The 13155-nt window shown below is 44.8% G+C and overlaps 1 protein-coding gene across 2 annotated transcripts in view; it reads left to right on the forward strand.

The window, feature by feature from the left end:
* The first annotated feature begins 7729 nt into the window (after nt 1-7729).
* CHCHD3 (coiled-coil-helix-coiled-coil-helix domain containing 3) overlaps nt 7730-13155 on the forward strand; it is a 103394-nt gene continuing 97968 nt past the window's right edge. Inside the window, exons 1-2 of one of the 2 annotated variants that reach the window (XM_075273924.1) lie at nt 7730-7924; nt 12671-12788. In XM_075273924.1, coding sequence (XP_075130025.1) covers nt 7844-7924; nt 12671-12788 — 199 coding nt within the window. In that variant the 5' untranslated portion in view covers nt 7730-7843. The remainder of the gene's footprint in view (nt 7925-12670; nt 12789-13155) is intronic. The other variant, XM_075273923.1, reaches the window with a different exon arrangement.

Genomic DNA, 13155 nt, shown 5'->3' on the forward strand with positions numbered 1-13155 from the left:
GGAACGCTTTAACTTACCAAAGTGATTTTAAGATTGTTTTTTCGTAACACATTGTACTTCATGTTACTAGTAAATTTTGGTTGATATGTTTTGTGTTTAATTATGAAAAAATAGGAAATTTGGTGGAAATTTTGAAAAATATGCATTTTATAAAGTTTGAAATGATGTGCATTGTATACAGATAGTCAGACAGCCAAAATTCTATCCTAAATCTCATGTCCCAGATCTCTGCTTTATGTCGGCATCAAACTTTAGGAGCCCTTTTAATTTTTACGGACATTATAAGATTTACAAGTGAAACAACAATATTCCAAATTTTCAAGAAATTTCCAAAACCCATTTTTTAAGGGACTAATCCAGTTATGAAGGGGTTTTGAAAAACCCTTGTATTAGAAACCCCCATAAATCACCCCATTTTCAAAACTGCACCCCTTAAATAAGCCAAAACAACATATACCTAGTAATTTAACCCTATAAGTGCTTAACAGGAATTAATACAAAATGGAGGTGAAATTTTCAAATTTTATTTTATTTTACTAATATTTTCGTTTAGCCCTAGAATTTGCACAGTCACAAGGGGTTAAAGGAGAAAACGCATCCCACAATTTGTTATGCAAGTTTTCCCGACTACCATAGTACCCCACTTGTGGGTGTAAACTAATATATGGACGCACAGCGAGACGCAGAAGGGAAGGCGTGCCAAAGAGCTTTTAGAGGGCAGAGCTGGCTGTGAGCAGTTTCAGGAACCATGTCGCATTTACAAAGCCCTTGAGGAGTCAAAACAGTGGAAACCTCTAGAAAGTGACCCCGTTTTGAAAACCGCACCCCTCAAAGAATTTATCAAGTGATGTAGTGAGCATTAGTAACCCAGAAGTGAATGTGTAAGCTGTGCGGAGTAAATTGGGTACACCAAATCCTATTCTATTTTCCCACTAGCTCCTATGACACGGACGGGGAAGAGGGGCATTCTGGGGGATCAGCGCTGGTGTCTTCTCTCTCATAAGTTCTAAATATGGTGTGTCCCCCTGAAAACGCTCGCACCGCTTACACATTTCCTTCTAGTCGCAGCCACTTATGTTCTGATGATTTGGTGACTTTTAGGGTTTTTGTCTTCATATTGTACAAGCTAGATTTTTATTTTTATCTTCTGGCAATGTGGCCATATGAGGGCTTGTTGTTTGCGGTATTAGATGTGCTTCTCAATGCCACCATTTTGGGGCCTGTAACTTATTGACATTTTATTAACTCTTTCTGGGTGGGATGTAAAAGGAAACATCAATTCTGGCATTGCTTTTTAGCATTTATTTTTTTCCCGCGCAGCGTACAGCATAAGTAACATGTTACCTTTATTCTGCGGGTCGATACGGTTATGGCGATACCTCATTTATATTATTTTTTAATTCGTTGCTATTTATGCAGAATAAAATTAAATTTAGGGAAAAAAATCAATTATTTTTGCATCGCCATCTTCTGAAAGGCATAACGTTTTTATTTTTCGCTAGACAGAGCTGGTTGAGGGCTTATTTTTTGCGGGAAGACCTCTTCTTTTTATTTGTACCATTTTGGTTTTCATCTGACCATTTGATTACTTTTTATTGAACATTTTGTAAGGGAAAGGTGGTGAATAATCATTATTTTGTGCGGTTTTCTACGTTTTTTTTTTACGCCGTTCGCCATTCGGGTTAAATAATGTTTTAATGTTATTGTTCAGGTTATTACGGACGCGGCGATACCAAATATGTAATGTTTTTTTCTATTTTTCTTTATTTTACATAATAAAACATTTTATATGGGGAAAAAGGGATTTTTGGGGCTTTATTTATTTCTAATTTATTTTAAACTTATTTAAACTTTTATTTTTACTTTTTTCTAACTTTTTTTTTCTGTCCCCATGGGGGATTGAAGCAGTGATCGGCTGATCACTGCTTCACTATATGTATCTGCAATACACGTGTTACACGTGTATTGCAGAACACAGGAAGCTGTCATCCTGTGTAGACGCACAGGATGACAGCTTCCATTCCTGGCAGGATCAACCAGGTACGTGAAGGGGACAGCATGGAGCAGACCCGGGGTCACTGATCAGACCCCGGGCTGCCCCCCACGAACACCGGCACCCCCCGAAACCGGCGCGGGGGGTGCCGATCGGCACCATATCATAGCGAAACCCCGGATATGCCGGCGGCCATGTTGACCGCCGGCATATCAGGGGTTAACACCCGCGATCGGACCAGATTCCGACCGCGGGTGTTAAGGAGCATTGTCAGCCGTAACATACAGCTGACACCCGCAGCGCATGGTGCGCACACAGGTTCTGTGTGCGCACCATGCGCCCGCAGTAATAGTACGGCGGTTTGCGGGAAGCCCTTCCCTGCAGCGCCGTACTATTACGGCGCATGTCGGGAAGGGGTTAAGGGTTCGTATCTCCATAGAAAACTCCGCCGCAGATTCTGTCTAAAATCTGTAATTTTAGGTGGAGTCTCTGAAGGATTCTCCTTTTCTGTTGACATAGCTGTCAGCTTATTCACTGCATGATGAGTTATACTTTTATTTTGCACCATTTGGGATACATAGAATATTTTGATTACCGTATATACTCGAGTATAAGCCGACCCGAATATAAGCCGACCCCCCTAATTTTACCACAAAAAACTGGGAAAACTTATTGACTCGAGTATAAGCCTAGGGGGGAAATGCAGCAGCTGCTGGAAAATTTCAAAAATTATGGCCGAGTTCTTGGGTGCAGTAGTTCCTCGGTGCTGGAGAAGGGGAGGGGGTGTTTTAGTTGTCTGTCTGCCCCTTCCCTGAGCTTGAGGACTGGGTTTTTTACCCCCAGTTGGAATTCAGCCTGGCTGAATATAGGGGATCTGCAGTGCTCCTATTAACCCCTTCCCGACGGAATAGAAGCACTGCAGGTACCCTATATTCAGTAGACCGGGCACTTTCAGACACAGGGATATCTAATGTGTATGTGTATCACAGTCATTTTCTACTTTGAGGGCAGGTTCACACTAGCGCCCAATCTCCGTTATGCATAACGGTTTCGCCATGGGCAGCAGAAGACACTCACCAACAGACACTGAATGTCGGTTTCTGTCCTCTCCCGACAGAAAACGGAAACCTGCATAACTGAGATCAGGTGCTGTGAACCCGCCTTTATATGTATTCTAGGGAAAGGAGTGATTTAGAACTTTTATTTATTTAATTTTTTATTATATATATTTTTTTAAAACTTTTCTTTTTTTTAACAACTTTTTTAGCCCCCCCCCCCCCGGGGGACTTGAACCTGCAGTCATTTGATTGCAAGTCCCATAGACGGCAATACAAGTGTATTGCCGTCTATGGGAGATTCTCTACATTACTATTACGGCTGGTCATAGACCAGCCGTAATAGTAATACAGCGATGACAGGCCTGGGAGCCTTCATTAGGCTCCCGGCTGTCGTTGAAACAGGTCGGCTCCTGCGCAGCGAGCTCGCAGGAGCCGGCCTGCAACTTTAAAGGTATGGGCCAGGCAGAAGGGGGAAGGACATCTCCGGAGGGCACCTCCGCTGTAATGCTTACAGCGGAGATGCCAAAGCTTATGCCTACAATCAGAAATCGCAGGCATAAGCTTCAGCATCTCTGCTGTAAGCATTACAGCGGAGGTGCCGGTTTCTATGGCGACCGCTCTGCAGAGCGGCGCCATTACACTTACAGACCCGGCATCCGAACACCGGGGCGGGTGCCGGAGCCCACAGCATCGCCACGCTCCTCCATGCTGTACATTAAAGACTGCAGAAGTACTTACGGTACTTCTGCTAGCAGGCCAGGAAGCAGCCACACGCCGGGTGCGGGCCTGAGCTTACGTGGCCACGTCACCCAGCGTGTGATGGAGCGGTGGGGGGGCGGGGTCTGCTATCCTGGCCTGCTAGCAGAAAATTACCATAATGACCCGAATATAAGCCGAGGAGCACTTTTTCAGCACAAAAACTGTGCTGAAAAACTCGGCTTATACTCTAGTATATACGGTAGCTTTCAATAATGTTTTTGGGGAGTCCATGTGAACAAACTCACAATTATATCATTATTTTTTTTCATTTTGTTTTTACAGTGTTCACTCTGCATTAAAAATGATATGACAACTTTGTCCAGCAGGTCATTACAATTGTAGCAAAACCATATTAATATTGTCTTTATCATATTTTACCACTTTTACTAAATAAAACGTTACTTTTGAAAATGAATGATTTTCCTGGAGTCATTGTATTCTGAGGCTTACAACTTATTTTTCTTACTGTTTTCTTGATGGAAATATGTAAGGGTTCTTTAGTTGTGGCGAAAATTTTTGGTATTTTGGGATCCTCAGTGCAATATACTGAAATACATTAATTACACTGTCACAACTACTGGGGTAGCAGCTGCCACAGGGCCCGGGATATTAGGGGCCCAGCGACAGCTGCTACCACTGTTTTTTTTTCTTTTCATAATAGGCCGCCGTTACCGGCAGGAGTTACTACAGCTGGTAACGGGCCCTATTAACTTACCGATCCTGGCAGTGGCCGGGCTTGGTAAATGATGCCACGGACCCCACAAACATCATTATTATACTCGGGGGTCTATTCAGACCCCGAGTATAATGATCGGAGGTCCAGGGGAAGTAAAGTGACATAAAAAAACGTGTTACTTACCTCTCTGGGCAGGTTTGGTCCTACTTTTGTGACTCTCCTTGACTTCACATGACCTGGGCCTGCATCCCGGGTCATGTGACGTCCCAGACTGCATTGAAGAAGGCTGACACCACCGAGGACTGCTGCGAAACCAGAAATAGGTGAGTAACAGTGTTTTTTTTTTTTTTTGGTACCCCCTTCGGTCTCCGATTATTATACTCTGGGGTCTGAAAAGACCCCAGAGTATAATAATTGTTCATGGGTGTCCACAGTGGGGCATAATACTGTGTGCAGGGGCCACTATGGGACGTAATACTGTGTGCAGGGGCCACTATGGGACATAATACTGTGTGCAGGGGCCACTATGGGGCATAATACTGTGTGCAGGAGCCACTATGGGACGTAATACTGTGTGCAGGGGCCACTATGGGGCATAATACTGTGTTCAGGGGCCACTATGGGGCATAATACTGTGTGCAGGAGCCACTATGGGACCTAAGGGTGCATTCAGACTACGTAACGCCGGGCGTGTATGAGAGCCGTACACGCCGGCATTACGGCAGACTGCCGAACACTTCCCATTCACTTCAATGGGAGCGCTCGTAACAGCGGCGTTTACGAGCGCTCCCATTGAAGTGAATGGGAAGTGTTCGGCAGTCTGCCGTAATGCCGGCGTGTACGGCTCTCATACACGCCCGGCGTTACGTAGTCTGAATGCACCCATACTGTGTACTGGAGCTACTATGGGGTGTAATACTGTGTGTGCAGGGGCCACTATGGGGGATAATACTGTGTGCAGGGCCAATATGGGACGTAATACTGTGTGCAGGGGCCACTATGGGACATAATACTGTGTGCAGGGGCCACTATGGGGCATAATACTGTGTGAAGGGGCCATTATGGGGCATAATACTGTGTGCAGGGGCCACTATGGGGCATAATACTGTGTGCAGGAACCACTATGGGACATAATACTGTGTGCAGGAGCCACTATGGGGCGTAATACTGTGTGCAGGGGCCACTATGGGGCATAATACTGTGTGCAGGGGCCACTATGGGGCATAATACTGTGTGAAGGGGCCATTATGGGGCATAATACTGTGTGCAGGGGCCACTATGGGGCATAATACTGTGTGCAGGAACCACTATGGGACATAATACTGTGTGCAGGAGCCACTATGGGGCGTAATACTGTGTGCAGAGGCCACTATGGGGCATAATACTGTGTGCAGGGGCCACTATGGGGCATAATACTGTGTGCAGGGGCCACTATGGGGCATAATACTGTGTGCAGGGGCCACTATGGGGCGTAATACTGTGTGCAGGGGCCACTATGGGGCGTAATACTGTGTGCAGGGGCCACTGTGCATTGCCTCTCTACTATCTGTGGAACCAATAAATGTATTTGTAGTAAACCCTCTCTCTGGTATCCTATTACCTTTTTCAGTGGTGTTCTACATTCTCTTGGCTTTTTTCCTCATTTTCGTTCACATTACTGTGAGAGGGCCATTATAGTGGAGCATTATACTGTGTAGAGACAATTAAAGGTGTTGTCTGGCCCCAAATACATTTTTCATAATGATGGCCTATCCACAGGATAAGTTAACAGTATGTAATCTGCCAGAGTCTGACAAGCAGACCTTTCACAAATTGACTGTTCCGGAAGGATCTGGGCACCAGAAGCTGTAACCGTGGACGGGAAGCACATTCAGGCTCTCCTCCTCAAGTACTAGGAGTGGTGCTGCACTTCCCCAGAACCATAGCTATACAGTGGGCGATGCTGTTGTGCAGCTCCAATTACGATAGATTGTAAGCTCTTGCGAGCAGGGCCCTCAGTCCCATTGTGTGAAATGACGTTCTTTGTTATGTATCTGTCTGTATTTGAACCCTACAAATTGTACAGCGCTGCAGAATATGATGGCAATATATACATAAAATTTATTATTATTACGATAGATTCCCATTAGCATTCAGGTGCACATATATAACTATACACTATAATGGGGTCCACCAATTAAAAGTCCTTCTTGAAAGACTTTTCTCTCCGCTGATTTTAAGCGGTTTCTGAGATGGAATCTCCAAAGCAAGTGTGAATCCAGCCTTAGGCTAAGGCCCCATGCGCTATAAATGCAGCGCTAAAGTGCTGCGGGAACAACCGCGACGTGAATGCATCGCGGTTCTTCCTGCAGCGCTTTGAACAGAAAGTTCACAGTTTTCCTCTGCAGACTTTCTGTTACAATTATATCTATGGGGAAGCCGCCGCGTTTCCGTTGATATAATTGACATGCTGCGATTTTCAAAACCGCAACAGTTTTGCTGCGATTTTTTCCGCAAAGTGGGGATTGGATTCGCATGAATCCCATCCACTATGCAAGTAGATTTCAGCGCCTGAAATCTGTGGGGTACTGAAGTTGGACCTCCACAAATCACAAACTTATGACCTATCCTGTGGATAAAAAATCTGGCAGATGTGAATTGGGCCATAAGAGTTGTTGCCCATCATCAGTGGCATGGCATGTAAACAACAGATGGAGCCGAAAGTATTTTCAGATCATTTCTCAAAGAAAAAAAAGTTGTACAAAATGATTGCATAGATCACATTGGCCATCAGGTACTTTCTCTTCCACAAAGAGGCAGAACAGCTCATCAGGAATGGATTCTCTATACAATCTGATGCGGAATCTAATGTACACCGTGAAGAACACAGCACGAGTAAAGCTTTGTGTGAACAGAACTTTACCTTGTTTTCTAATGGTTGATGCATCTGACATTATTGCAAGAAGCAAAAAATAAAACAAAATCCCCCAGTAAGATGACTATCCCTCTATCAAATACACATATGTCACACATCTTGTATGACATGAGTTATGCAGACTCGTCCAGGACATGAGGAGCGCTGTTTCTTCAGAGAGGCCCCGAGGAGCTCCACACGAGTGTCTCAGACTACCACAACAGACCTGACACTCCATTCACTTTCCACCTAGTGAAGAAACTTTCCGCTTCTGCGTCGTCCAGTCACCCACACACCAATGAGCAGCCAATATCACCACTTGTAGGCGTGGCTTCCTCCCTAGTGACCAATCGGCGGCGTTGTAGTTGATGGGTCTCTGCCGGTTTGTGTCCCCTAGTTGCGGCCTTTACTGTATGACCCAGCTGCTGTCCCTGGGATAGCGGCTGCCAGGCGGACTGTGTGACATGGGAAGCACGGGCAGCACCAGGAGAGTCTCCTTCGAGGCGGACGAGAATGATAACATCACAGTGGTTAAAGGAATCCGGGTGAGTGATGGCGGAGGACGTGACAAGGGCGTCACACATGGCATGAGCTGTGCAGGCTGTATTAGGTGACCCAGACCTTGTTACCTCCGAGCTACTGTCATCAGTGTGGCCGTGTGCTGCTGCGCCTCAGGAGTGTCTGCATCGTGCTTTACGGCTGCCCGGTAGTTCCACTTGATGCATGCCTAGCAGTCAGTGCAATAAACTGTTCCTCCTGTATTCTGTGTATTGTGTCTGATATATAGTAACTATACGTGTCTGATATATACTGTAGTAACTATATGGATGCTGCACTGGACAGCTTGGGAAGTCAAGAACATTCTCACTGCAGTTACTGATCTAAAAGTTTTGGCTGACCTGCTCTCCTTTTGCCAAATGTGACCTTCCTCAAGGTTGCCTCCAGTCACCAGGTAGTTTCCCTCCCACTGAGGTGGCACTGTGGGTTACTGGGAAATCGCTTGTGTGACAACTCGATAATATGTGTCTATTATGATAAACACTCCAGAGACACTCATGGCGGAGCTCAGGCCAGGTTCACACCTGCACCAGTATTCCGTTCGGGGTTTCCCCATCTCCGAACCCGCCTAAAAAATGTGGCGCAAAAAGTCCTGCAAGCAGTACTTTTCTCTGTGCATTTTTTGCTCAGAAATCCATTGGACCCTATTATAGTCTATGGGGGTCTTCGGGTTTCAGCTTGTAACCTCTTTTTAAATGGGTTAGGTTATCGTTCTTCGGGTCCCCAAGCAGACCTGAAGAATGGAAACCGAGGTGCAGGGGTGAACCAGCAGGCTTCTGACTACAGGCTGCCATATCTATACATCGCCATGAGTAAGGGACGAAGGTCCTGAAACGCGTAGGCCAGCTCATCTGAATACCGCATACACATATGTTGTGAGTTTTTTCCACTTACCTTTTTCATATCTGGTGCTTTTTGCGATCATTTTATGTTTTTGTGAAAAAAGTAATATTTTTTAAATCAAATATACCCTCTGTGCTGAAGACTTTTTTTGTTATGTTATTGGACTATTTTTTGCCCTAACCGGAGGGCATTTTTTCGGGTACTTAAAGGGGTTGTCCCACGTCGCATACTCACCCGTCTTCGTTTCTCTGAAATCTTCAGTCTTTCGGCTTTGTTTCGTCATTGGTGGGCGGGGTCACATATGCAAAGCCAAGCGGCGAGATGCCGCCAGCCCTGCGTGTGCGCTCATATACCAGTCTAGCCTTCACAATGCATTGTGAAGGCTAGACTGGTGTATGAGTGCGCACGCAGGGCCGGCAGCTTCTCGCCGCTTGGCTTTGCATATGTGACCCCGGAGCGTAATAACAGCATCGCTTCTGCCACTGCTGGCTTCATGCAGGGCAGAAGCATAGCGATGTTGCTGGCTTCACCTGTGCCGGCGTCTAGCTGTCCCCAGCATTCGCCTCTCTATTACAGCGGATGCCGGGGAGTGTTAGACGCCGGCACAGGTGAAGCCAGCAACATCGCTATGCTTCTGCCCTGCATGAAGCCAGCAGTGGCAGAAGCGATGCAGGGCATAGCGATGTTGCTGGCTTCACCTGTGCCGGCGTCTAACCCTGCATTGGCGGCCCCTTCCCCCAAAGGGTAAACTACCCCCCCTCCAGGCTCGCTCCCGTGCACTTAGCTCCTCCTCCCTCCCCCCTGAGAGCAGGCTGATACATCACTTGACTCAGGTCAGGGCTGTGGCCACAAAAAAATGAATAAAGTAATATAGTGTACAAACAAAGCAGTTTTGCTGAAGCAATGTATTTAGAAAAAGTCTTACATTCACATTAACAAGCATTATAGATAGGATCCTTGTGCCGGAACAACCCCTTTAAGGATTAAACTGACTCTATTATACCAACAAATCTAAGAGCTGTGGACATCTCTCTATGTTTTTGCCATAGCTATGTCTGTTGTGAAGGGGATTGTCCAGTACACCTGGCGGAACAGTAATGGAATTTTCTCTGTAGCCCCCACCGTTCCTGGGCAACATGAACAGTTAACTTTGGCGTCTGTTGTACTATTTAGACGCTGTAATGTCAGAAGGGTGGTGTCAGGTACGGAGTGTAATTCAGAGCACCAATCAGAGGCAGCCAGTGTCACAGCTCAGTCTCACCCCTTTCTTCTCCTGTCTGACACCGCCCTCCTGACAGTACAGAGCCAAAATAGCATATTAGGCATCAAAACTAACAGCATTGATTGCTCAGGAATGGTGAGGGCTGGAGAAATATTCCAACTGTACTGGAACCAGTGGAGCAGCAGCTATTAAATGATGTAAATAGCTGGAATAATTGAGGGTGGTGAAAGGTCTTCTTAATAGTTGCCTAATAAAGTGTGGAATCACAAAGTCTAATTTTACCCAGCACTGTAGTCAGACTTAGTGAGAAATGCCATTAGCTTCTATCCAGTGGCTCTGATTGATAGACAGCCTCCTTTGTTGTGTGGGTGAGGAAAAACAGGGGAGTGTTTTACTAATCGTGGGATTGCCGGCATGGCAAACATTTATTACCGCTCCTGGTTTACGTGTACTAGGTGTTCAAGTGTTTTGGAAAACCAATGTGTTAGGAGAACTGATGGGCCCCAGTAAAGGGGATGGCTTAGACTACTTCTATGTCCTATTCTTTTAGCTGTTGTTTTGACCTTGGTAGAGAAAACAGAATATGGCTAGAATATTCCACGCGTGATTCTCTGTGTAAAGCAAACCGCTCCTCCTATAGCAGTGTAGCTACGCCATCATTTGATGAACAGACTTTTAATGTCGTACAGTTGCCTAGGTAACCAGACTGCCTGCCATTCTGCCATTACCTTTAAACTTCTGGAGGGAGACACAATAGCCATTTGTCACTAAAATCTCCCAACATTCCTTGCCGGCTCAGTGTCTGCACAAACCCAGCTCTGGAAATTCTTGTAGATGAGCCATTCACTGTACTGTATAGTTTTCCCATGAAAGAAAAAGTAATAGTGCCATACATACAGGTTCCTCAGCCTAGGATGGGTTCACATCTGCACTGGTAGAGTATTTCCATCTTTTGTTCACTTGTCAGAACCAGAAATGAAAGACAATGGTGGTGCTGTATCCATCATATAACTGATACTAATGGTGGCTGGTAGACCTCACTAACTATGATGCGGTATGCCATTTATTTACCAAGAAAAACAGCCCAACATGCTAACCGAACATTTGCAGATGTGACCCTAGCCAAACTTGCTGTATTCAGTGTGTTTGTAAACTTGCTGGTTGACTGTTTTCAGTGGCAACTAGCAAAATGGTCATTGGCTATAATACAAGCTATAACTCAGGAACTGCCTAAAATATGTAATGCAGTGTATTTACAACCTCCCCTTATCAACAGATCCCAGCTCTATAGGAATCTCTGGTCTGTCTATTTTATGTTTTGTATCATGTCCTCGCACACACACTCTCAAAACTTGACATCCCTTTATGATGGCATATGGATAAATGCGTAAAGGAGCACCGCAACTTGTACATCAAAGAGTTTCAACATAGTGTAACTCTCCCACTGTCAGGAACTATCTGGCTGTGTACTATTCTCTCTTCTGAAATTGCAATACTGGGGTAACTTTAGTTATTTTTTTTAAGGAGAAGAGTTGGTTGCAAGTGTCCCACCAAAATTTCTGACAGATTTTTCTTCCCATTTTCTTTCCCATTTTTCTTCCCATTGCTATAACATCACCTATCCTTCTTGAGCTGCAGCAGTAACTTCCAGTTATAAATAACTTTTCATAAATGAATAGTACTGTACATGTTAAATCAAGAAACTTGGCAATATATCTTATTAGCCACTTTTGAGGCTGAATTAATTTCTACATATTAGTCTATGAAGAGGGGAGGGTTAGGATGAGCCTGCTAGAAAGGACACTTAAATAATAGCTGCTGTTGCACTCTGATACTCTGGGCTCCTGTAATAAAGCTAGGTTCATGGATTAGAGGCTACAGTACAGTGTCAGAAGATTGCTTTCTCCACAGAGCTCTATTTGTGGGGCTGAATATATAGACAAATGTATGTAAACCAGCAGTCAGATTCCCAGCTTTCCAGTACATTGTACTGAATATTAAATGATACCATTATGAAGTACAATTTGTCCCTCAAATATTAAAGGGGTTATCCAGCTTCCAGAAATTCACTGTAAATGCATTTGCAGCAGTGCTAAGTACTTACTGTTCCCTTGTGCAGCCTTTGCTTGGCTTATTTTAATTGCTGCTCCTTGTATCACTGTTACATACATACAGTGAATCTGTGAACAAACTACAGTTCCCATGATTCTTCTCTCTGCTCGCAGTCTCTGTGTACCCCTACCTTCTCCACTTTCCCTTGCTATTAAATCCCACATCCTCCGAACGAAATACTGAACGCATTAATAAGCAGTGAGCAAAGAAAGCAGATGGACCTCATAGACTACAATGGGGTCTGTGTGCGTCCGCACGATTCATGTGGAGGAAAAGTACTTCAAGCAGCACTTTTCTCGCCGCGTGATTTGTGCAGACACCGAGCGGAAAACACACGGACCCCATTATAGTCTATGGGGTCCGTGTGCCTTCTTTGCTCACTGCTTTTTAATGCGTTCAGTATTTCGTTCGGTGGGTGCCCAAGCGGTCTTCCCGAATGGAATAACGAACGCAAATGTGAACTGGGTCTGACATGAAGCTACCTTTCATGAGTTTTCGCAGTGTTGTTTATAAGTTTTGTGATTTCTTTTTCTTTTTTTTTTTTTTTTGTCAACAGCTTTCAGAAAATGTTATCAATCGTATGAGAGAACCAGGTCCTCCGGCTCCCAAGCCACAACCGCCACCTACACAGCCAAAGCATCTGGCTGAACAGCCCATCTCTAGTAGTTATGCAGGTATGTATAGTTAGTAAATCCATTTAGTTGATGGTAAAATAATTGTCTTCTGTAATATCTAAATCAACCTAGGTCTGATCCAGTGATGTCATATGGGCCCTTCCTCCCTTTGTTTAACTATTTAACGATGGAACTTAAAGGGAGTCTGTCATCAGAACACAGAATACCAACCCAGCCATGCAGATGGATAGGTTAGGATCACCTGAATCAAACAGTGTTTTCCCTTTTTGACTCTCTGTTGCTGAGGAAACCTTATTTATCTCAATATGCAAATAGTTCTTTGGAGTATTCCCATTATTCCAACAAGGTAATTGCCAACGCTCTTGTTGCTTCAAAGAGCTCACTTACATACTGACAAAATCATCAG

Source organism: Leptodactylus fuscus, chromosome 5 (assembly GCF_031893055.1).
Source record: "Leptodactylus fuscus isolate aLepFus1 chromosome 5, aLepFus1.hap2, whole genome shotgun sequence".
Lineage (NCBI taxonomy): Eukaryota > Metazoa > Chordata > Amphibia > Anura > Leptodactylidae > Leptodactylus > Leptodactylus fuscus.